This window comes from Dasypus novemcinctus, chromosome 5, assembly GCF_030445035.2.
Source record: "Dasypus novemcinctus isolate mDasNov1 chromosome 5, mDasNov1.1.hap2, whole genome shotgun sequence".
NCBI lineage: Eukaryota > Metazoa > Chordata > Mammalia > Cingulata > Dasypodidae > Dasypus > Dasypus novemcinctus.
The window spans coordinates 26,688,983-26,715,149 of NC_080677.1; the positions used below are offsets into that span (position 1 = coordinate 26,688,983).

The 26,167-nt window shown below is 37.8% G+C and overlaps 1 protein-coding gene across 1 annotated transcript in view; it reads right to left on the bottom strand.

Annotated features, from left to right (window-relative positions):
- Nucleotides 1-2,525: 2,525 nt before the first annotated feature.
- The window catches only part of AVL9 (AVL9 cell migration associated), a 72,264-nt gene continuing 48,622 nt past the window's right edge, over nucleotides 2,526-26,167 (bottom strand). The window contains exons 9-16 of the mRNA XM_004463298.3: nucleotides 25,655-25,724; nucleotides 24,820-25,358; nucleotides 16,780-16,914; nucleotides 15,413-15,632; nucleotides 12,639-12,756; nucleotides 10,082-10,135; nucleotides 9,025-9,113; nucleotides 2,526-7,064 (exon numbers count right to left, since the gene is read on the bottom strand). Coding sequence (XP_004463355.1) covers nucleotides 6,949-7,064; nucleotides 9,025-9,113; nucleotides 10,082-10,135; nucleotides 12,639-12,756; nucleotides 15,413-15,632; nucleotides 16,780-16,914; nucleotides 24,820-25,358; nucleotides 25,655-25,724 — 1,341 coding nt within the window. The 3' untranslated portion in view covers nucleotides 2,526-6,948. The remainder of the gene's footprint in view (nucleotides 7,065-9,024; nucleotides 9,114-10,081; nucleotides 10,136-12,638; nucleotides 12,757-15,412; nucleotides 15,633-16,779; nucleotides 16,915-24,819; nucleotides 25,359-25,654; nucleotides 25,725-26,167) is intronic.

Below are 26,167 nucleotides of genomic sequence, written 5' to 3' on the forward strand. Positions count from 1 at the left end.
TTGAGAGGTGACTACTAAGGGCTATGGAGTTTTCTTTTTGGGGTAAGAAGATTTTTCTAAAATTTTCTGTGATGAGTACACAACAGTGTGATTATACTAAAAGCTACTGACTGTACCCTTTGGATAGGTTGTATATGAATATACCTCAAAACGGCTTTTTAAAAGTACCCTAGATGTTTTAGGGAGAAGAATCTGGGTGTGTGCGTTTGTGTGGGGAGGGTGAATGAACTGGAGATAGGGAAACCAGCTAAGGGTACAGACGTAATACAAGGGGAATGATGGAAGTGAAGCGCTAGAGAGATGGAACTGAGATAGATATCTATATATAGAGAGAGATCCATCTATTTGAAGGATAGAACAGTAGGAACTTATTGATTGAATAAACTTTTTCCCCTGCTTGTTCTTTTCTAGTCCTTCCATTCTAATGCTAACTTGGGTGTACAAAGCAGAATTCAAGATGGAGTATGTGATATGAGGGGGGAAAAGGACAGGAACAATGACTGAAACCAGACGAGGTCAGAGGAGGACTAGTAGATACCCTGACTTGATGCTGAGAACCAGACCTAAGGCTTTTAAATTCCCTGCAATATTTAAGAGAATTGCCTACGTAGGGATAGCAGAATTTAAGAACGGTGGCGGGGATGGGGGAGAGGGCCACAGGGAATTTTTTAAATCCCATCAGCAACAAAGTTGTTTAATGGCTAGCACGTAGCTTTTTGTTTTTAATTTTTCATTATGGAAATGCTCAAACATACACAAAAACAGAATCATCTAACAAAGCCCTAAGCACCCATCACCTAGCAACAATGATCAACATTTCATCAGCTGACTTTTGCCAGCTTCTCAAGGTCCCCGGCCACATCTGTGTTCCACGAGTGTAGACCAGAACAGTGAAGGCTAAATCACATTTCTAAATATTTGAATCCTAGTTGTGTGTCATGATGGGATACCACTAGTTCCAAATGCAGGTGTTCATAAGATGAAGGGCAAAGAGGAACTAAAAAATAAAAAACAGGGAAGCAGATGTGGCTCAACTGATAGAGTTTCTGCCTACCACATGGGAGGACCTGGGTTTGAACCCTGGGCCCTCCTGGTGAAAAAGAAGAAGAGAGAGCATGCCCGTGCAGCAAGCCAGTGCCCACGCAAGTGCCCGTGTGGTGAGCCAGTGCCCTGCGCAAGTGAGTCACGTAGCAAAATGATGATGACGCATCAAAAGAGAGCCAAGGTGAAGCGCAGCAGAAACCAGGAACTGAGGTGGCGCAACTGACTGGGAACCTCTCTCATCAGGGGTCTCCAGGATCAAATCTCGGTGATTCCTAGAGGAGAGAAAATGAGGAAACAGGGCAACACAGACAGCAAAAACAGCAGGGTGGGAGGAGGGGAAGGGGGGAAAATAAACAAAATCTTTAAAAAAAACCTAAAAAACCAAAAAACAAGAAAAAAGAAAAAAAGAGCAAAGAGCATAACCCATCTGATCTTCTGCCCCAGGCTATTCTCTGGCTCCTAGGTCCATGATCACACAACGTGTGGCTACGTGAGCCCTGTGACCAGCCCCTGTAGCGGTCTACAGCAGAGTGGGCTTGCCAGTCAGAGGCTTGAAGTTTGACTGGGGATTTGGGGATTGTCAAGCTGGATACACCAGACCTGCTGCAGTATGGTCTCCCAACCCTGTGGGGATTGCCCAGGCAGAGCAGCCCTTCAGTGTCCTTGAAAAGAAATGGCTCCACGTGCTCCTTCCAGATGTTATCAGATTTAACTGTTCAACTCCCACCCTAGCAGGATGAAGAACAGACAGATCTTACCTGGGACACACCAGGAAACCATGGTGTCACCTCAAGCTAGCCTGAGCAGGTCATCAGGAAATGGAGGGGAGATGGTGGGGGGGTGCTACTGTCCTTGAGTCATCACTCACGTCAGCTCTAGGCTCCAGCAGTCCACGTCAAAGAATACAGCTAACTTCCCCTGAATGCTGTACCATCCGCACCTAAGCACAAACACCCTGGGGGCAAAGAGGGCTGCCTGTGTCTTCTGTGAAGCACATTACAAAGCCACGGTTTTGTAGCAGAACAAAAAAGGGACAGTTGTGAAGGAACCACAGTACATGGAAACCTACATGAAAATATACTAGGAGTCCTCGCTGGAAATGTCAAGGGTTATTTTGAAGTTTACCAGTGTAGGTGGAAAAATGGGCTGCTTAGGACCAGGTCCCCTCCCCTGGGGTTTCTGTCCGTGAAGCATGGGATGAGATATTATTGCGTGACCAAACCTCTGCTGGGTTGTACTTTGTGCAGCACCGTGCACTTAGCATTCCACAGAGGCTGAAGAGTGCAAATACCCACAGCAATTCTTCCTGCAGAGATTACCACCTTAAAAGCTGAGCCTCTCTGCTGTAATTCCTTTATTTCATTCTGTGTGCTGTTTTCTTAATAAAAGAAACTGGCATTCCCGTCCAAATGTGAAGCAGACCAGAAACGAAACTGTCAACATGCAGGGTACTTCTAGAAAGACAGGTCATGAACAGTGGCTCACAGGACAAACAGGATTTTATTCTCATTTTTTTTGTAAAATAAAAATACAGTAAAGTTTTACAATTCAGTATAATTAGATGATTTATAATTTTAACACTTTTTAAAAAATGACAACAAAGAACAAGTACAGATTATAAAACTACTAGAGCGAAGAGTAATTACCTTTCTGATCAAAAAATGTGCCACAGTTAAACTTCCTTCGAAAACATTAGAAGTTTTCTAAGCTAAACTTTCTTAGAAAGGGTTTGTGGAAAGCCTTTCATCTCAAATATTTAAACTATTTTTATAACTACTAAATGCCTTCAGCAACTCTTTAATCAAATGCTTCCTAAATTTAAGAACCAATGACTAAGAAGCCTGAAACATAAGTCTTGATCCTATTTTTCCAGCTAAAAATTATTACTATTTCAAGAAAACAACAAAATATTTTCTAAGCACAGAAGCTTTCTAAAAACTTCAATTACCTTTTCTGGCTCAGTACCTGACTGAAATGTTCAAATGCTTCTACTGCACACACACAGAAATTTGAGCAGCATACAGTGTGTGTAAGAAGCTGATGAAAATTAAGATTGGAGAAAAATCCTAAATTGTTCCCATTTACATGATTTAAATATATAATTTCTCTACCTTTAATTAATATAAGTAAAAAGGTAAACATTGGAACAGCACAGAAATAAAAACGCCTTAGTTTTACAAAATATATCTGATCCCTTATACGTGCACAATCTTTAATTTTGGAGTTACTATACAAGGATGCTAGTTTCTTCTTTTTCATAATGAAAACAGGAAGTCATGTGTAGAAAGTTATTTATATGAAAAGAATAAAGATCCTCATTCCTTTTCTTTGTCCTTGACAAATATTTATGGAATGCTGGAATTATGAAAAAACAGCTCCAACGCTATGAAGTCTAAAGACTTGGGATGAGAAAATTCTTAGCAGCACATTAGGCTACATGGAATGACAATCATCCCCTGGAAATCAGGGCTACCACGTTTAAAAGCTACCAAGGATCTGGATAGAAAAACCATGAAAGGATCAGAGCATGCAGATGTTGACCATTTCAAGAGTTCCAATGAACTCCCCAATAAAACAGCGACAGCATTTAGCAGCTACTGTCCTAAGCGGCTATTTTCCAAAACTGCTATAGTAGGTAAGTTCATGCAGTTAAAGGTGAGGACACTGGCCCTTTACAGAGCAGAGGGCTCCCAACCTCATTGCCAGCACAGGAGGGAAAAGGACCACTGACTGTAATAACACAAAACTTTTCTCCACAAAATATAACATAAAAACAAAATCTGCCTGCCAGATTTAAATGTAGCTTCATTTAAACACATGTAACTAGCAGATTAAAATTCTGAGGTCTTTCTAAAAGAATTCTTATAACCGTTAACATATTAAATACTGCTCTCAAAATATTTTCATTCAGATTTTAAGTACCTTGTTCCTCAGTCTTGCAACAAATCCTCATTTCACCTCTCCCTTTCTAATATGCCTTTTCCATGGCTTTCCAAAGTCAAACAAATAAAAAACTTAATAAAGATCTTGGAAAGCAAGATGAGGTTGAGGAAGTCATGTTACATACTCTGTTTTGCCTTTAAAGTATCTTGCTCTGTGTTTCTTAAAGCAAAAAAGTAGATAAGAATTATTTTAGAGCTTTGGGGCTAGTGAATCCCTAACAGATTTGGGGGTAGACTATTCATACTGGTTATGTGAGCCAAATACATCTGCAAAATAACTCTAAGCCTTAAAAATTTGTCATACAACCTTTCCTATTCACCTAGCTCACAATACCTGGTAGCTTCACTCTCTCCTTTCCCTGTCACTGTCATCATAGTGCCTAGCAGGAATTCAAGTATACCAGGGACATTTAAAAAATACTACTTTTAAGTCACTTGGACAGCAACGAGGCCACCATCAAGCTACAGACACAGTCTGTGTGCTTGGGACACCCTGAGAGGCTGGCTGACCCAACTTCCTCAGGCCTATTTATAAATACTTAGTCCTTAGACACAATGCTTTGGGAAGCATTGGAGTGAGCATGGCCACCCAAACACTCACCTTTACCAGTGATCCTGTCAGGAGGTGGACCAGTGGTGGCTCCCACGGCTCACAAAGCCGGGGCCTGGGAAGGCTACTGCTTCTGGGCTAAGCACTCAGCTGGGAGCCTGGAATCAAGTCTCACAGGACAAGGGGCCAGGCTTCCTGCTTTAACTGTGCTGGATGTGCCCTGTGGCTCCTGCTAACAATTAAATGACAAAGGCTCTCTGAAAAGTACAATTCCTCCCAGAACCTGAAGGAAATATGGGTATGGTCTTTTGACCATTCCTATAATGAAAGTTCTATCTTTTGAGATAGTCATTTTATATTGGAAGCCAGTTAAATAACCAATTTAAGAGTTGAACTCCAAACCAGAAACATTCATAGGAAGTTCAATGAAGGTACATATTCAAATAGGGCACTAAAGCAAAGTTAAATTTCATGTAACTATTTTTATTTCAGTGGGATTCCAAAGTATGGGTTGGACTGCTTTTAAATAGTGTGAAATGAAGGTTTATCCCAATTATACAAACCATACAAACAAAATGACAAACCGGCAGCTTGCTGGCTGATTCTTCACAGTGCTACTATAAATTTCTGATCTTTGAAAGATAACAATTGCACACTAATATACTATCACACTTCAACTAATGACATGGCCTCATGAAACATGTTAGGACGAATTCTTTAGTCTTGGTGCAATGCCAGAGTACCTTTTAAGGTTTTGTTCGGTACTACTTTTTTCTTCTCTTTAAATAATATTTCCTGAGGTTAACTTTTCTAGCAGAAGTGGAGTTAATGGAGTTTCCACATTAAGCCCTTTAACGATCATCACTGAATTCTTGAATTATCATACACAAATGAAAATATGCTTTTAGACTTGCTGGACTTGTGTTAAAACACAAATGGTAAAGTTAAGGGATACTTAGATTATGTCCCTATGTCCATTTACATGCCTTATGAGGATTTGCTTCTTTCAGAAACATTTCATAAGGTATAAATTACAATATAATCTCTGCTGTTCTTAACTAGGCCCATTATTTTCACAATACTCTTTTTATCTTATGTCAGTATACTCACAATGTATTTTCTAAGAATGCTTTGTTACTGAAAAGGCAGTCTGTGCCTCCCAAGTACTCCCTGAGAACACCTTTGAAAAGCAAATAAGAGCAGGCATGACAAGCACATCAGGTTCAATTGTGTAAAAATCATCAGTAGATAGCACACACATGCATGTGTCTAAGAGGAAAGCAGATGTCCTTTATGAAACATGACTGTGATGGCTGCAGTTGTCTTCTCTCACCTCTTGCTTTTCTAAATATAAGTTAACATAAGACTTCTATTTTATAGCTTTTATAAAATACTTTTAGAAGGGGGTAAAGATTGATTGCAGGAAGGTTTTCAGTCAGAGAAACAGGCCAAGTTCCTTGGAAAGGAAGAATATGACCAAGTTTTACAAAGAGTGAGACTAAATGAAAACCTATAGGTCTGTAAACACCCAATGGGAAGCTGCTTAAAAGAAGAAATTAGAAGGCACAAACTTCGGATTTAAAAAATGCTTGTAAAAGATTCCAATATGACTAGAATTGATTAAAAACTAACATACAGATCTTTTAAATACTGCCCTACACAGACATTCCTGTTAAACTCCTTGACCACCACTATACCATCATGACGCAATTTCTCTGCACATCTACTTGCACAATTAGAGGAAGACAACACACTGACACTCCTTAATGACTCTTAGCAGGTTTTTAAAGGATTTGGTTAATAACATGAAATAAGACACCCCATCTTCAGAATTACCACTTCTGACATCCATGTTTCTGGGAGGAAATGAGTTGATATATGTGTTTCGTGGCTAGAAAAACAAAATCATCATATAACTCAGCAAAATAACACAGGGCTGGACTGGATGGCCCCTGAACTTTACAAGCATATTGTAGGGCCAACTCGAGAGAAATTGTAAGTAATGTAACAATCTTAGCAAATACAAATTAAAATGATCATCTGGATATTCAAACAGCGAAAGAGAACAAAATTTACACAAGTAAAAATTTTTCTTAAGTAGACAAATGTACAAAATCAGAACTCAAATTCATTAGAAGGTTCATTTCCTTGTGTGTTTTAATCAGGCTCAGACTGAAATAAAAGTGTCAATTTAAACCCCAACCTGGAAAAGCCATTCCTGCAATGGTTGTGATTTCATCTTTTCAGCATGCTGTGACATTCCTTAGACAGAGTGTAACCTTTCATGTAAACAGTCCGACGTATGGGTCCCTTGCTGTGGTCCTGTGGCCGATAAAGAACAACAGTCTGGGAGCAGCGAACGGACAGGGAACACAAACCTAAGAAAGCAACAGCAGCCTTTGGACGCCTTGCTCAGGGTTTCCCATCTGGTGACTCAGAGAGACTTTGGGGACTGGAATTGGTGAAAGTAGAAAGCCAGGAAGACATGGCTGTCTTTGCAGTGGAGAAAGCGCCTCCAACTGACTGGCCTGGATTGGAAGGAGGGGGAAAAACAAAAGGAAAAATGCCTTACTTTTGTTAAAAGACAATGAGAGACCTATGCTAATTAATAAATGTTACTTCAGTGGAATACATCAATAGGTTAACAGTTGTTAAAATATCATTTAAATCTCTAGTTTCAAAATAATCTCTTCTCACGGATATGACTTGTAGGAAACTGGACTATTTCTTGGTTTAAGAACCTAGTCTTCTCAGCATTCTGAAAGTATTCATCAAACTATTTCCTTAACACCCGCTTCTCAAAAATGGCTGTGCATAAGCATCATTTGGAGAGCTTGAAAAAGGTCCTACGTTGCTCTCTTTATACCCTAAAGACCAAGATGATAATTTGTAACAACCCATAGACAGAGGGGTGGTTAGGATGCTTTAGGGATATCTGCTATTGTCATCTGAAGCTATGACACATCCAACACAGACATAAAGAGTACTATCTGCCTCAGGTCTAAAGAACATTATTGCAAAAGTTGATGCTAAAGTGGGGAAGGGAGTGTGGAGAACAGGCTTTAGAATGTAATTATTAGCAACAACATCCCTAAAAACTCAGTTACATTTAACATGATATACCTATATTGAAGTGGGATTTTTCTTTAAAAAATAAGAATTAAAAATAAGTCAAATGCGTAATACTGCACGAAAATAAATGCTTTAACACCAAATTCTATTTCCTTGGGGGAAAATGAACCTAGTGGTCGGGCTATGGTTCTCTTTTAAAATGAGTCTGTAGAGTTCTTTCACTCTGTTAATCTTTAAGTATATAGAATATTAGTGCTAAGATGACCCTGACACAGAGATCATCTAGTTTTGGGACTTCTGAATTGTGTTTATTTAGTAAGGGTTAGATAACTTCTCTCAGAAGCTAAAAAAAGGGGATGGGTCATTCTTTTGATATATTGGTATAATAAAGCAAATGGGGCAAAATGTAAACTACTGGTGAATCTGAGATAACTGGGAGTTCCTTCTATGGCAATAAGAAATGTATCTTTAATTAGAAATGATATCAAAATGTTTTTTAAAAATGAGGAATTTCTTTATGAATTGGTAGGGAATGATCTACAAAATATTTTAAGTGAAAAAACTAGCTGCAGAAGAGTATATACAGAATGCAATTGTTTATCTGGCTTTGGTATCAGGGTAAAACTGGCTTTACTTAATGAGTTGGGGAGTACTACCTCATTTACTACCTTCTGAAATACTCTGTATAAAACTAGTATTATTTCTTCCTTAAAGTACTTGATAAAATTCTTAAGTGAAACCATGTGGGCTGGGAGATTTCTTTGTGGCATGGATTTTAAGACCGAATTCAATTTTTAATAGATTTAGGGCTATTCAGAGTTTCTATTTCTTATTGCATCAGTTTTAGTATTTTCAGTCTTTCAAGGAATTTGTATACTTCACCTATGTTGTCAAATTTATTGACAAAGTTGTTTGCAATGTTCCCTTACTATTTCAATTTTTGTAAGATCTATCGATAGTGATGTCCCCTCTTTCATTCCCAGAAAGAGTAATTGTCTTTTTTCCTTTACTCTTAATCAGTCTACAAAGATTCTGTTAACATTGTTATCTTTAAAACAAACAAAAACCCCAAAAGACAAACAAAATAAAAACTGTTGGTTTCACTGATTTTCTTTATTTTGTGACATCACTTTAGGGGACAACAACTCCTAATGCCAACTTTATTATAGGCCTCAAAGAATGGGAGAAAAACCATCAGATGTGGCAAAATTTGCTTAACTTTGCTATTATCTGGTATCAAAAGAATTTTATTGGTTTAACTAAAAAGGAAAACAAAAAAATACCTTTGTATTCAACCACTTTATATTATATGATTCACAGATCTCTTCTAATTTATGTTTTAATCAATCACATATTGAGGATAGAGAATAAGATACGTATGATTCCAGTTTGTTCCTGGCTAAAGACATGCCTTACCAACAGCTTTTCCTGTTTGAACAACATTCCGGCTAGTTGTGACCATGACGTTTCCAATTTTTTTGCCACGTTCACTATTCTGAACAGAACTGGGTAAAGGAAAAGTATTAAGTAAAAAAATTTTTTGCATATATCTTTTTAAAATTTCATTTATTATATATGATAAATTGTAGGTTTACAGAAAAATCATGCAGAAAATTAAGAGTCCCCTACTTTATGCATCTCCTTCCCCCCTCGCCAGTTTCCCCAATTATTAACACTTTGCAATAGTGTGGTACCTGTGTTATAACTGATGAAACAATATTATTATACTTGTACTACTAACTATAGTTCATGGTTTATGTTAGGATTCACTGGTTGTGATGTAAAGTCCTATGTTTTCTTTTTTTAAAGGTTTTATCTGGTAACATATATACAACCTAAAATTTCCCTTTTTGGCCACTTTCAAATATATAATTCAGTGGTGTTAATTACATTCAAATGTTGTGCTACCATCACCATCCATTACCAAAACCTTTTGCCATGTTCACTATTTTGAAGAAAGCTGAGTAAAGAAAACAAGCATTAAGTACAACTTAAAAAGTTCTCTTTCTCTCATACCCACACACACAAATCACTTTATAGTCACCCTAAATTGGAACTATTGAGGAAAGATGCTAATTTATTCATAATTTGTTATGAATAAATTAATTTACTTATCTTTCAAGCATGTACATTTTCAGAAGATATTCAAAGTACATACAGATGGACCAAAAAAGTGGTAAGGACATAAAGATGTATGATTAGTTCTTCCTTACAGTCAGGATTTGCTAAAGACATTTCATCAAAATAAGGACAGCAAATCCTGTTATTAGTGCATACCATTCTCTATGGAACAGAAGAGCTTTCACTTTGAAATATAGACACTGCTGAGCTAAAGAATGTTATGCACATATATTTGACTACTATTTGAGGCACAAGTCTATCAAGGAAAGAAAAACAATTCCTACTTAGTAATTAAACATATGGAATAAATTCAGACATAAAAGTTTCCCCGATATTTTCTCTAAATACTCACTGTGAAAATCTTAACTTCATGTCTGACACTGAATATTGGCCTTGAAATGGATGACTGTAAAACAAAGTTTGAGTTTAGACTATGAGTATATCACCAATAAGACTGCAAAAAGGAATTATCACAAGGAAATATTAGGGAACTTCTTATGAGTGACAGCTGTGTGGGAGTGCTTGGAACTTGACACCTGGGCTTTGATCACAGCTCTCCAATTACAGCTATGGGACCCACAAGAGATTCTTAATCTTGCTGAACTTTAGTTTCCTCACCTGTAAACAGGTGATTTTTTCCAGGAGCAGTGTTAGAGCTACCCTCAAATTCTGATTTGACTGGTCTGGGGTGCGGTCCAGGCTTCAGCATTTTCTAAAAGCTCCCCAGGACAGCCAGGGATACAGCCACTGATTTAGCTATGACTACATGTGTCCAGTCCTAGCCATTTTATAAGTAAATGCTATTGGTCATGGGAAGATTTGTGAATGGACTAGCAAAATTCACACTTTCTATCAGAAAAGCAAGCCAAAACACAGGTCTTAAAAACAGCATTATCATCACTTTTTGTAAGAAAGCACCCTCTTCTTACTTCTCCATTTCCACTTAAAAAGGGGGGGAAATAGTATATAAAAATTATACAACTTGACAAAGAGAGGCCATTAAACATCCAAATTCTTATGTTGGGGTCTCTCTGTTAACATCTATCAAAGAAAATGACCTCAGTGAAATCTATAGGTACTTGTAAAAACATGAAACTGCTATTTATGGGTTTCCAAATGACTACAAACTACTCTTTATGGGCCAAACTAAGCATGTGTAACAACCTCTCCTTTTTTTCTGGAGACTTGAGTCACTGGTTTGAAAGAATTGAGAGGCCACTTAATCATTCTATGTTCCTGGAAAGACTATTTTAAAAGATTAAATATGCCTGCTGCGAGTTAGATGACTGCCTCCTCTAATTTTTTTTAGGAATTGAAGAAAGGATCCCAAGGCTCTCAAATCTTACATTTTGCTTGGACTATTTCTAAACGACACTCCCTGATAACACCTGGAGACTATAATTTCTTGTTTTTAATTTGGTGAAAATGTTGAAAATCTGTTGACTATGCCATCTGCATAATTTCCCCACGTATATATTACAGTTAATAGGCTTCTTTTCAGCCTTCTTCAACCTAAACAATTTACATATTTTTACTACATACTATTTTACAATCCTTTAAAACCCATTCCAGCAATGAATTTTATGGATCGGTGTTAAAATCCAGATGCAGTGACTATATAGAGATGTGACAAAGTCTATCAGTGAAGGCACAGGAGAGGCGAGGAGGCTGGTGGCTCCAGCGTGCTGCGCTACCAGCAGTCCTGCGCCCGCCTCTGGGGCACCACCGCAGGGAGTGCAGTAGGCAGGCGGGCTCACCGTTTCTCTTCACCACGTGTTAGAATGCAGACCTTGTAGTTCATGAGGGAGAATACTTTTAACTCTTAGCCATTGCATTTAATACTATTAAACTGTGTTTGCCCTTTAATTCTCCATGTTTTTACTACTTTGAAATGGCAATATAAGTTTGTACTATAATCTAGTATGAGGATAAAATTCATCCAAAGTGGTGTTTGAATCCAGTCATTTTTCTTGATATAAAGTTTAGCAGACATGCTCTCCAAAACCCTGCTGCACCACCTTATTCATGTAGATGCTTCCCCAAACTATTGTGGCTTAAATATCTGGATTTTTTTTTTTTTTTTTGCTGTGGGGAAGGAGATATCCTTTTCAGCACCACTTAAAGCATACCTGCTGTCTACCTAAGTTACCCCTAGCTTCAAAAATAGTATGGAAGTCAGTACGAAGTTGTTATTTGTCCATTTTCTTCACAAACTTTCAGGGTATGCTTATATCAAAAAGAAAAAAGAAAACCCAAATTTTAACCATTTAGAAAATATGTGTTTTATCATTTTAGATTATACTCTGTTCTCATTCACACACAGCTATTTATTACTTCATTACAGCCCCAATCCAGAGCATGTTTAAATATATTTTGTGTCTATCTGGGATAAACTCTCAGTCAACATTCAATATTACGGCAGGTATTCAATTTTGTAGAATTTCAGAATCTGATTTGGAAACTAGGTTTGACTACATTATCTAGGAGCTGAAATATCAACATTAACTTGTTTTTTCATGTTTTAAAATAACTTCCCAGTTTTACACCAGTGGAATTTCCCTCCAGAGACTCCATTTTGTTTGACTTTTCTCTTAAAATACAGCTCCAGAGAAACGAAGAGAAGAACCATCAGGTACTATGTATCATTATATGCCCCGCACTTCTGTTAAAGTCTCCTGTGGAACTGCATCAAGACCTGGGACAAACATTAGTATTTCCAATAATGCCTTGTATGAATAGCAGTTTTCAAGCTGCTACTCTGAACTTGGGAGCCTTTTTATAACCACTTAAGGGGACTGTTCAAGATATCCACACTATCAAAGTTAAGATATGAATTTCCTTACATAGAGGCACACTTAATGCATAAAATGGTTGGTCGACTATCTACCAGTCTTCGAGGATGTGCTTACTTGGGATTTATTTCTGCCAGTGCGGGATGCTTGTTGCTGTTCCATACCCTGTAGTTGTGTGTGTTCTTCCATGCCATAACAAAGGTTGTCCCATAGTCTGATAATATCTTTTCATTATCTGCCAAGTAAATATTTGAAAGAAGTTGAGGTAGATCAAAGCTAGCCAGAGACATGAAGATTAACAACCAAAAGGGTAAAGAAATGGATTTTATCCCCCCAGACTCCCTGTTCTTTTTTGGAGATAGCCTATCAGATGTCAGGAAACTTGTTAAGAAGCGACGTGGCCTTTGGCAAGTCACTTAATCACTCAGAACTTCATTTTCCTAATTGGAAAATAAGAGGGTTGAGCCAGATATTTTCCAGGGTTCCTTATAACCCCAAAATAGTTCCATCTTTTTCTTACCAAGATTGAGGATGGCATTGATTTTTACACAAGAATGACTGGTTTAACAGTGAGAAGATGTACTGACGTACACATACGGAGTAGGCAGATAGCACAGCTTTCTATCTTTTCACAAATGTCATTTTCTAAGAAAAGATTAAGAATAAATATATGAATGGGTGCTTTTAGCTACATTTTCTCATTTTGAGACTTTGTCTAACTATTTAGTGTTTCAAACTTGAGTTTAAATGGCTGTTTCATATACAAATTGAATGTTGTTTTCTTTGAAGGTAAAATACAAATACTTTTTATTGCTAGGAAGAGACGGAAATATAGAGTTCCCATATGCAGCAATAAGAAATTCTTTTAAAAACATATTCCTCAAGCAGTTCATTAGGCTGAATATTCTCTTTTGACCTGGCTAGGAGTATGGGAGTGAGCCAAATCATTTGGGTTTAAAATCCATCTCACTCTTACCAGATGGATGAGCTTTTTTAAAATGTGGATGATACATTATCTTCCTCCAGGATTGTTGGGAGGATGAAATGGTTATTAATGTAAAGTCCCCTGCACTTATTTGATGCTCAAAAATGTAATTACTAATATTATTCACTGCTTACAGCTATGAGACCAAGTATTTTTTTTCTTTTTTTTCCCTTTGAGACCAAGTATTTTAAAAAGGCAGATAAATACTCATGAAGCTACATGACTGGTAGAGATTAAGGTTTTCTTATTTTTGTGTTTTTCCCAGAGTACTGAAAGATTCTGGGTTAGAGGATTTAATTTTGGTATATTATCTGCTCAAGCTACAGGGGAGCATATACTCTAAAATATTCAGTTTACAAATGAGGACCAGTTCCTTAGCTTTCCTTTATAAATGAAGAATAAGCTTGAAACTCTGGTTTAAAACTGCATATGCAGTATGTGAAAAACCAGGAAGAGGTGGTGGAGGTGGGTTGATTAAAAAAAATCTAATGAATGTCTGCCAAATGTCTGGAGCAGTAATTAACAAAATGTTAAGCTCATTGCATTTTCTCTTTTATAATTTTCTAAGGAGGAATGAGAAAGTTCAGCTTGGATCCAGGTTTCTCATATCTAATAGTGGTTTACTACAAGGGTGATTCTAGCTTTACCTGCCCCATTTTTGCCAATTAATAGGCAAAATAGTATTTTTTAGAAAGGGCATACATTTGAAGGTTTTATCATTCAGATTGTGGTTCTCAAAGATTTCTATTTTTTATATTTTTCTTTCCTCCCTTTATGTATCTTAAAGATATGTGTTTACAGTGAACCATGTGGTGGAAGATGGACTGTGGCTAACAGTACAAATATGAGAGTGTTCTCAAGAAGTATATAGAATGGACAGTACTCATACATGGTGTTAGTAATAGGGGATTAGGGAAACAGACATGGTTCAATTGATAGAGCATCCGCCTACCATATGGAGGGTCCAGGGTTTGATACGGACCTGTGTGGTAAGCTGGCCCACGTGCAGTGCTGCTATGCGCGAGGAGTGCTGTGCCACACAGGGACGCCCTCGTGTAGGGGTGCTCCATACGTAATGAGTGCGCCCCGCAAGGAGAGCCACCCCGCGTGAAAAAAAAAAAAGGTGCAGTCCACCCAGGAGTGGCTCTGGGCACGTGGAGAGCTGACGCAGCAAGATGACGCAACAAAAAAGAGACACAGATTCCCAGTGCTGCCTGACAAGAATCAAGCGGACACAGAGGAACACACAGCAAATGGACACAAGAGAGCAGACAATGGGGGGGGGGGGGGGAGGAGAGGGGGAAGGAAGGGGAGAGAAATAAATAAATCTTAAAAAAAAAAATAGGGGAATAGGGGAATATATGGAAAAAAATTTACCAAATGTAAGCTATGGGCCACAGTTAGTGGTAAAAATCTGATGGATCTTTCATAATCTGTAACAAATGTTCCACACCAATGTGTGGTGTTGGTGGAGGGATAATGTATGGGAATTCTGCACATTATGCATGATTGGAAGTTCACAAGTTCCCTATAAAAAATATATATATATTAAAAAATACGTTTACAAATACCTCCAAACATGGATATAACAATGTAACATTAAACGATCATGTAAAAATGACAAAGATCTGTATTTATTGTCTTGACAAATACTCATGTTTCTTTTAGAAAGTAAGAAGTTTCTGAAAACACGTATGGTATGATCCATCTTTGTAAAAGAGCCACCACAAACACCGCAAAACTAACATCAAAACACACGCATCAAAAGAGGTCTGGAAGGACGTAAAGTGCTCAAAATGCGAAGTGGTTATTTCTACATGTGTTTCTTCTGCAATTCAAACATGGTAACTATAAAAAAAAATTTTACAACAAGAAAGCTGGCTCTGCGCTTCACGCGGCTTCTCACCTAACTGCAAGGTGGCCGCCAGCAGCGCGTGGAGGTAGACTGCGAACTGGGCGCGGATCCACTCGTCCCCGCCCTCCCAGCCTGTGCCGTCCAGGAAGACGTCGTCCCGGTTCTCCGTCACGTGTCTCACCAGGTAGTCCGCGAACCGGAGGTCCGCAGTGGTTGGGTTAAGCAGCTTCCTGAGTTCTGGATCGTGGATCTGGATCAGGGCCTCTTCCACCTAGAGGGTACCCAGGTACAAGTCAGTGTCTGGGCATTCACGTGGCTATCCAGGCCATATTTTACAGAGAAACTACGGGAAGTTGGAGCTGGAAATAAAAAATACGAATAACAAAATTCTCAAACGGTAAATCTAAGAAAGAAACAGGTTTTTACAATGAAGTTCTTTTCCTTCTCTATTTAAAAAATATGAGAAGTGTAAATATGAGAAGTATATCGAATGGACAGTACTCATACATGGTGTTAATAATAGGGGAACAGGGAAGCGAATGTGGTTCAATTGACAGAGCATTTTTTATTTATATTGTATTTTTAGAAAATACAGGGATGTATAATAAAAACCATCTTTATTACACTACACAGAAATGAACAATTAGTGTAATTCCTTAAAATTTCTTGAGTGCATACTCTGGAATTTTTTATTATGCAATATTTGATATACAAAGAAATATATAACTTATAGGTTAGCTCTGAAGTATAATAATAAAGCCAGTACCCATGAACGTCCCCAACTAACTTCAGAACTGGAACCTAACTATAATGCTAAAGCAATTCTGAGCTTCCCATCCAGATTCTTCTGTCATGGAAGGCATGTACATATACATATTTTTTTCTTTCACAAAATTGGGATAATATGGATAGCTTTGATTTCTCGTGTTTTTTATTTATTATATTGTAAACATTTCCCCAAACCCTTAATGATTGAATGCTTTTTAAAACAATTTCTTCAATCTAACATGATTTAAATTTCTTATATATAGATAAGATGTCAAATATTTATTCCTAGCTTCCTTACCCTTGATAGTATGAAGATATTAAACAGGTCAGAGGTATTTAAATAAACACATTTTAAAAGTGAGATCATAGTAGAACCAGATTGCCCTGATCTGAATCCTGGCTTCTCCACTTACTAGCTATTTGATCTTAAGCAGGTGACGTAATCTCTGTTCCTTAACTTTTGGAGGTATAAAATGTGGACATTAGTATTCCTGTTTTCACAGGGCTGTTAGCAGAATTAGATCCGTTAAAATATATAAAATGCTTAGAATGTCTGGTATATAGTAGGGACTATGTAAGTGATTACAAATGCATTTAGGAAAGGCAAAAGGGACCAGCAGTGTCAAGTACACACACAGACATAAACGTACTTCCACAATGGCATCGCTGAGGTGTTTCTGTTGTCGAAAAAGGATGTTAGTAGCTCCAGCAACAAATCCCCGAATGGTGACATCAGAGAGAAGATGATGCTGCTGCAATGCCATATAAGGCAAACAGAGATATCCCTATGAATTATAAGAGTAACAAAAAACATTAAAAAAGTAAAAGAAGCGCTCTCCCTCTCTTAGCCTAGAGAGCTAACAGCAGAAAAATACTCATTCTTTGCCCCCTGCCCTGCCCCTAATGCAGCTCATCTCTGACTCACTAAAATGATATTCTAAGGGAATCTTGGGCCTTGGCTGCAAAAAGCCCAGTTAACTGCTAACCTTTTCCATGAATGGTCAAATCTTGGCAAGGAGGTTCAACATATAAACTCTTATTACTTTGTTCTTGTTTCATTTTATAAGCCTCCACAGTAAATGATAGACTGGACGTTTTCATTTAGGAAACAAGGTAATAAGCCCATTAAAAAAGATGTTGTTTAGTAGAAAGCTGTTAGTTTTTCCAATAAAATTTTTAAAACACATGTATCGCACGTAAGCACTAAAGTACTATTATGAAAATAGCAAAGCACGGCAAAGCATTTGTTTTATTGCCCAGTTGTTAAAAATCATGCAAAAATATTTCAATATTTGTTACTAAATATTTAAAGCAAAATGGCACTGACAATAGTTTTGTAGTCACATAATTTTCATTTGAATTTGTCCAAAAAGAGAGCTTCTCTGAAAATTACAGTTCGACTGCCAATCTACAACAGGCAGTTCAATGTAAAAAGCAGCTAATGTCCTGAGAATAAAAGTGTTAACACTGGAATGATTCACTGAAGAAGGGCATGGAACTTCTGCTGAAAGATTCTAAATCAGAATAGATTTTCAACACATGCTACAATTTGTGTACGATGTCAGGAGGGCAGACTTGCTGAGCCCTGAACTTCTTTTCAGCATCAAGTTCTATGAGTTTTATTTTTTATTTCTCAGCATTTTTTAAACCCTGAATTATACTTCTTTGGATGATGTCTTCTTTACATCATGAGACAAATCTCTCAGAGGGCAGGCGATATCTCTTTTGCAACTTCACGTTCTTCATTACACTGAGGATAATGCCTTGAACCTAACAGATGGTTTGTTAAATACTTAATATGGGAGGGAAGAATTCCAAAAGTTGAAACACAGGTCTAGTCACTTGGGTTTTATTCTTATTCTTGATAATGTCTTCTGCTGCTCTATAAAAGCCTAATTAATAGAAGCAGCAAAAATAAATCCAAGTCTATGTATCGGAGATGTTCAGTACAGTGCTTCTCAACTGCACCCCCTTGTGACTAACTGCTGAAAGGACCCCTAGCTCGAGGAGGCCAGCTCCTCATTCCAAATCTTCACAACAGTTCACTGCTACTGCTTGTGTGCTATGTATTTAAAAACAGACCTCCCATTACTCTGTTTACAAACATTAAATATTACAATATTGAATATTCTTTCAAACTTCATGTGGCCCCTAGAATACCCAACCCTCCCAACAATGAATGAGACCCCCACTTCTTAATAAAGACACTTCTTGAATTGCCAATTATTACAAATGATTTATATTGCAAAACAGTAATCAGAGAACTTAATTTAACTGTTCATGGTCTGACATTTCATAATTGATTCTGTTAGAGAAGAAAAGTCAACTGTCAACAATGGGATTATTGGCAAAGCTAATTAGACTTAAAGCTAAGAAATATGCTTTAAAAAAATAAAGCAGATCAATGCTTTTTAAATATGAAAAAATAATTCTAAAAAAATTATAAATATACATATAATTTGACGTACCACTCTATTTCTGTACAATGGAGCACCCTACGGCCATTAAAAGTAACGAAGCTCATCTCCAAAACAAATTATGTAAAAATTAGTAAGGGTCAGAAAATTAGGTATAGTTTGTTGTCATTTGGGTAAAAAGGGAGGGAAAATATATTTGTACTTGTTATGCACAAAACACCCCCAGAGGGAAGCAGACTTGGCCCAATGGATAGGGCGTGCGCCTACCACATGGGAGGTCTGCGGTTCAAACCCCGGGCCTCCCTGACTCGTGTGGAGCTGGCCTATGCGCAGTGCTGATGCGCGCCAAGGAGTGCCGTGCCACGCAGGGGTGTCCCCCGTGTAAGGGAGCCCCATGCGCAAGGAGTGTGCCCTGTAAGGAGAGCTGCCCAGTGTGAAAAAAAGTGCAGCCTGCCCAGGAATGGTGCCACACACACGGAGAGCTGACACAACAAGATGACGCAGCAAAAAGAAACACAGATTCCCGGTGCTGCTGGTAAGGATAGAAGCGGCCACAGAAGAACACACAGCAAATGAACACAGAGAGCAGACAACTGGGGGGGGTGGGGAAGGGGAGAGAAATAAATAAACCTTAAAAACAAAAACAAAAACACCCCCAGAGGGAAACAAACTGTTAATGTTGGCTGCCACTGGAGAGGGCAACTGGGTGGCAGAGGACAGAGTAGAAGGGACAAATAAAAATAAAATAACTTCGGCTTGGTAAATTTGGTAAACTATTGTGAGCTTATCTGCTAATGAGATGCAAAAGCATAACAAACCTTCTCCCATGCACTGGAGTCTCCCCATCCACAGATGGCAATTTATAGTGGACTGGGGGGTAGCAGTTAAGGAGCCCTTTTTGCAATGGTTAGAGAGGAGAAGGGGAAATTTGAGTGCCTATTATATCCTAGGTCCTGTGCTGGGCACTTTCACATATATTATCTATACTGGGCTATTTTTAAACCTTTTGTCCAAATCAACCCTGGTTAGACCCTACTTGGAAAGGGCTAGGATGTTACCAGGACAAGCTACCATTTTCTCATCTCTCCTCATATGCCTGTTCAGAACTGGAAGTCTCAATACTGTAAGCCTGTCAGCTCAACCAAGGTAGCTTAAATGTAATCCCTACCAAAATCTGAACCAGTGTGAAAGAGAACCTGATAAGCTAATTCTAAAATTGATGTGGAAATGCAAAGGACTAAGAAACTCTTCAACAATAACAAGGTGAGAATGCTTTCTCTACCTGATATAACATACACAGTAATTAATGTAGTATGGGACTGGCACAAGGATAGATGAATGGCACGAAACTGTTCTTCAGTTCTACTAAAAAATCAATTGTAGGTAGATTAAAATCCAAAACATGGAAGTTAAACTATAAAGCTTTTAAAGGATAATACTGGAGAATGTCTTCATGACCTAGAAGTAGGGAAAGATTTTTTTCTTTTTTTAAATAAGAGGTGTGACTTTTATTTCTTAAAGACCCAAAAGGCACTAACCATAAAGGAAAAAAAAATTAAAAAAATTATCTAGAATATACAGAGAAGTTCTACAAATCAGTGACAAGCAAGACAACCCAGAAGTTCTGAACAGATACTTTAAGAAAAGGAAATCCAAATGGCTAAGAAGTATATGAAAAGATGCTCTCCCTTAATAGCAATCAGGGAAATGCTAACTAAGAGCCACAAGGTACCATTTACTCAGCTATCAGCCTGGTTAAAAATTAAGTCTAACAATATCAAGTACTGGTAAGAATGTGGAGAAAAGGGAACTCTGTATATACTGCTTGTGGGCATGGAAAATGTTACAAACACTTTAGAATACAGTTTGGAATTCTCTAGTAAAGCTGAAGATACTCATTTCTTACAGCCAAGTAGTCCCACTTCTAGGTACTGAAATTCTGGGGAAACAAGCATTAATACACCAAGATTCCTGAAAAAGAATTTCAGAATGGTGTTATTTATAATAGCCAGAAATTGGAAACGGTGTCGATGTCTATCAATAGTAGAACTGATAAACTGTGGAACAGTCACACAATGGAATACCACACAGGAACAATAATACACAACTTGATGTAAAAACATGGATAAAACCAAAAACAATGTTGCAGGGAAAAAGCATGGTTCCACTTATGTAAAAGTCATAAACACACAACCATAACTTTTTAGTTCATCAATCAAGTTATCTGCAGGTTCCCTAAATTTGAAAATGACAACCTGCAAGCAAACTAACCAAATTTAAAATCAGAGGCAACACTAAATGGGGTTCAATACATGTGGCAGATAAAAAATTCAGTTTCCAACTACACATACTTTTAATTCTTGCATAAATTTATGATTTTACTAAAAAGTTACAGATAAAGTAAAACTTAAAATACTAAACTAAGTGATCTTCTAGTGGAGGCAATGTATATTAAAAAGAATAGGGAAATGGACTTTGGCCCAGTGGTTAGGGCGTCCGTCTACCACATGGGAGGTCCGCGGTTCAAGCCCCGGGCCTCCTTGACCCGTGTGGAGCTGGCCCATGCGCAGTGCTGATGTGCGCAAGGAGTGCTGTGCTACACAGGGGTGTCCCCCGCGTAGGGGAGCCCCACGCGCAAGGAGTGCACCCATAAGGAGAGCCGCCCAGCGCGAAGGAGGGAGCAGCCTGCTGAGGAATGGTGCCGCCCACACTTTCCGTGCCGCTGACGACAACAGAAGCAGACAAAGAAACAAGACGCAGCAAAAAGACACAGAAAACAGACAACCGGGGGAGGGGAGGGGAATTAAATAAATAAAAGTAAATCTTTAAAAAAAAAAAAAAAAGAATAGTACCAGATACATGCAATTTAAAACTAAGAAGCAGCTGCTATTTTTAAAAAAGTAAAAACTCAGAACTTAAAATATTTTTGGGGGTAGCAGATGTAGCTCAAGTGGTTGAGCGCCTGCTTCCTACGTACACGGTCCTGGATTTGATCCCCAGTACCTCCTAAAAACAAGTAAAACAAAACAACAACTCTCACTGGGGAGTAGATGTAGCTCAGATGTTGAGCACCTGTTTCCCATGTATGAGGTCCTAGGTTCAATCCCTGGTACCTCCTTTAAAAAAAGCTCCACTTATGGTAAGACTCAACTGATTTTGCTAAATTATGAATATTATCTTAAAACTGGAAAGGTGGGGACGTTTATGAATCATCTATTTAATCATGATATTACAACAAGCAGGAACCCTTACTCTCATGGCTCCAGCACTTCTTGGCTAGAACTACTTTGCTCTAGTTTCTGGCTAATTTTGGAACACTTTTAGTAGCAAGGTAGAAAGATTGAAAATCAGAGGGAAAAAAATGGAAGAAAAGCCCTCAGGATTTTTTCAAATCTGAAAATAGTTCCCCATCTTCATTTCTTTTTATCTACTTAACTCATCTTCTTTCTTCTCTCATTATAAAGTCATACAGTCCAGCAGAGCATTAATATTAAACAGGTACAATTCATTTTCCAATTTTCCTACTTCCTTTTCTATCATCTCATGGGTAGCCTATCCCAAAGTTGCTTCTCAGCATCATATTTCTTCCCCCATACCACCTCTATCAGTTTTTAGGAAAGGTGTGGGCCTATTAGAACTTAGTAGCTTGAGCATTTATAGAGGCAATCTCCTCTCTAAGATTGACAGGAAAGATGTCATCCTCAGGTCAAGTCACTTCAAGCATGAGAGGTAAGACTGGGAAGTTGGAGAGCTGGGAATCCCTTTCAGGCATAATTGTTTCATTATGCAGAAATCTGTTTCCATTTATTCACATGCTGAGTCAGGGAACCGTGCATGAGTCAATATTTCCTGGGCTTTCGGATATTTCTCTAGCTATTTTTGAAACTACTTTTCAAGATATCTTGCTAACCTAATTCCTCCTACACAAGGATTTTATTAAGATCTTCAAGAGAAAATAAACCTAAAGACAGTACAGTTTTCAGACTATTTCAAATTCCAAAGCTATGGGTATCAAAGATTCAGCTTTTGTGTTTAAAACATTAAACAACAAATCAGATTTTAGTGAGTATATAATAAAACATAAAATCAAAAATAAAAGCTTTATTTACCATAATTTATGGAGGTAAGCCCATCATATACCCAGTATAGGTCTTACAATGCACACAAAATCAAGTAATTTGTTAACCATCGTTTACTGACACACAACTTATCTTTACATTGCTTTGCTTAATTCAGCAACCTTATCAAAAACTAAAAACAAAGCCTCCCTCAGTTTATCTCCCCCAATGATAAAATTTAGATGGTGGGTAGACAAACAGCAAAATAAGGGCTCCAAAAGATACAGGCAGTTATGACACTTAAGTTCAGAAAACCTACAATTTGTGGAAACTGACTGCACCCAATAGTTGATAGGTAAGTGTTCTCTTCAGCTTCCCAGTATAATAAACTGCATTAGTTCAACTGCAAAACCAGTTAGGATAATTTCAGAATCTCAACAGGCCACAAAATGAGAAAAGATAGCATTCTCTGTTATCCACCCAATAATGAAGGCTCTGGGAGAGTACTTATTTGCAAAGTTGGATAAACGCAGAAAGAATTTTTCCAAGTATAGTAAATGAAGAAAAAACAATAGTCAAGCCAATGCTACCTACTTTTTTTTCCCAAATAAAGTTTTACTTCATGCATAATAGACAGATGGTATTTAGGGAAAATTTAGGGAAATTTAATACTTTAGTTATTGGGAGAGACATGTCTGTCTTTCTTGGTAGACTACAAGATCATGGATGGACAAGAATTTAGAATCTGGTATGGTGCCTGACACACAGGAGAACAATAAGCTCATGAAAGAATGAAATACAATTCCTTTTTTTGAGTTCATTTTGAAAAATGATCCACAATGGCAATTAAATAAGTATTATTCAGGATAAAAAACAAAAGCAAAAAATCCAAACAGTGTTGCATCCAGAATGTGTCTTGGCATCAGTGTAATTTTAGTCTATTTCACTACCTTTTGTTAGGAAATGTATATACATTAAGAAATGACACACCCAGACACAAAATTCTGAATCAAAGATTCGATTTGATTTATGATGATGTATTTAAGTTGTTAAAAAAATAGATACAATGATTTTTTATAAAAGATTAAAAAGGGGTTTAGGAAACAATAGTCAAACCACTAAATTATATCTTTTTCTTTTTTTTTAATACTGATCTTTCTATTCCATCATTTTTTTTTTAAATTTCTTATTTATTTCTTTCCCCTTCCCCCTTGCTCCTCCAGTTGTCTGCTCTCTATGTCCATTTGCTGTGTGTTCTTCTGTGACTGCTTCTATCCTTATCAGCGGCACTAGGAATGTGTTTCTTTTTGTTGCGTCATCTTGTTGTATCAGCTCTCCATGTGTGCAGCACCATTCTTGGGCAGGCTGCACTTTCTTTCACGCTGGGCGGCTCTCCTTATGGGGCACCCTCCTTGCGTGTGGGGCTCCCCTATGCAGGTGACACCCCTGCGTGGCACGGCACTCCTTGTTTGCATCAGCACTGCACGTGGGCCAGTTCCACACGGGTCAAGGAGGCCCGGGGTATGAACCATGGACCTCCCATGTGGTAGGCGGATGTCCTATCCATTGAGCCAAGTCTGCTTCTCCACTAAATTATATCTAAATGAGGTTTATTAATATTTAAATTAGACATCTAAGAAATTTTTTTTCTTTTAAAATTGTAGCTTTTGGAATTCTGTTCATTAAGTAAAATCAAGAACTTGCCCCAAGAAAAGACTGAATAATTAAAAAACAGACCCAATACAGTGACTATTCATCTCATATCTACTAAGTTTCAAAGCTGTTTCCAACTGAAAACTTCTGAATTAATTCTTTATAGCCTTACCCTATAGTCACAGATACCACAGCACATCTTGGTATTGTGATTTAGTTTGCAAGGAAGTTTTTCTGATAGGAAAACGCATTTGTTATGGGTTGAATTGTGTCCCCCCACAAAACATAAGTTCAAGTCCTAACCCCCAGTACTTCAGAATGTGACCTTAGGGATTCTCTCCTTCAAATTTCAGAGGGAGAAGAGCCTTGCTGACCCCCTGACTTTTCAGCCTTCCAGCCACCAGAACTAAGAGAATAAATGTCTATTTTAAGCCAGCCAATTTGTGAGTCCTCTGTCACAGCAACCCTAGCAAAGGAATACAGTGTTCAACACTAAAATTTAACTTCTTTTCTAAAAGGACTGTCACATTCTTTAAGGGACTCAAAGGACATTAAAATTTACCTTTGTGAAGATGGCCAGGGGCATGCCATACTGGTCCTCTTCCAAACCTGAAATTAGCCCGGGTATCAGGACCACCTGTCCTGTATTAGCTTGAGGTTGTACAGTAATTGGAGGACTGTCTGAGGGCACAGAGTCCTTTGGAAATAAATTTGTCTGTTCTGACCCCACTTCTTCCCTTTCTTTCAGGTTGGGGTCCTCTAAGACACTAGGATCCAAGGTCTCCCAGTCACTTTCTGAAGACTCTGGAGAGGGGCGGGAAGGAGGTTTTAAATATTGGTTGTTATCATTGGGTTCCTGTCCTTTGCTCTTGTCATTTTCTACTGGGAACAACGGTTCTTCAGTCTTGATGACAGCATCTCCTCCATGGTTTTCTGTCATGATTTTCCTGACTGTTCCCAAGTTGGTACTTGAAATGTCAGGGGCAGACACAGAAGCAAAATCATACGCAGGGGGATTGCTTTCCTGAAGCCCAGCATCTTCAGACATACTTTTTCGGGGTCTATACTGGGAACAGTCACTGAGACCATGTTCAATCATGCCTAAAACATACAATATTAGAGAATGGTTTGGCTTATAATAATATGCACAGGAGAAAGAGCTGTATATTTTGTTTTATATTAGCTGAACTCTACCATATAAAATTTAATAAGCTATCACATTTTAAAATTCAAGGAAAAAAAAAAGAAAAACCCAGAAAAAACTATAATCAGAAGGAAAATGTCATATTAAAATGGAAATTTTAACCCTAATGAGGTTATCCTTGAAAACTTTTATCATTGATAGTTTAAGTTACAGTTCTAAACAAAAGAAAGAGTAAATACTGCTACTCTCTTACCTGGAAAAAGGGACAACACAGTCATCAGTGCACCCACTAATTTATTCACTGGAGAAATATAAAAGAGAACCTGAAATGAAGTTGATCAACATTAAATTAGAAAACCCATTAGTCCATAATGATAACCAAAAAAAAAAAAAAAAGAAAGAAAAAGAAAAAAGAGGAGAAACTCTTCTTTACAGAAGAGTGGTAAATATAAAAGAAAGGAAAAATGAGAAGACCACCATTTAACATCAACCATAACAATAAACAACTGACTCTGGTAAAAATTACCAATGGGTAGTAAAATTACTGTGAAAGATGTTGGGGAACAGGATATTCACAGAGCCTCAAATTTATCACCTCACAGATTACCTATAAATTGTAAAGGGAAAGATATCTGGCAAACAACACTTTACACAAATAATCAAACTTAACATCACCAGTAATAGTACAAAACAGTTATGGGTCTCCTGATCTGATTCCCTGAGAAGGACACAATACCATCTGTATAGTATTCTTACCAAGAAAGTT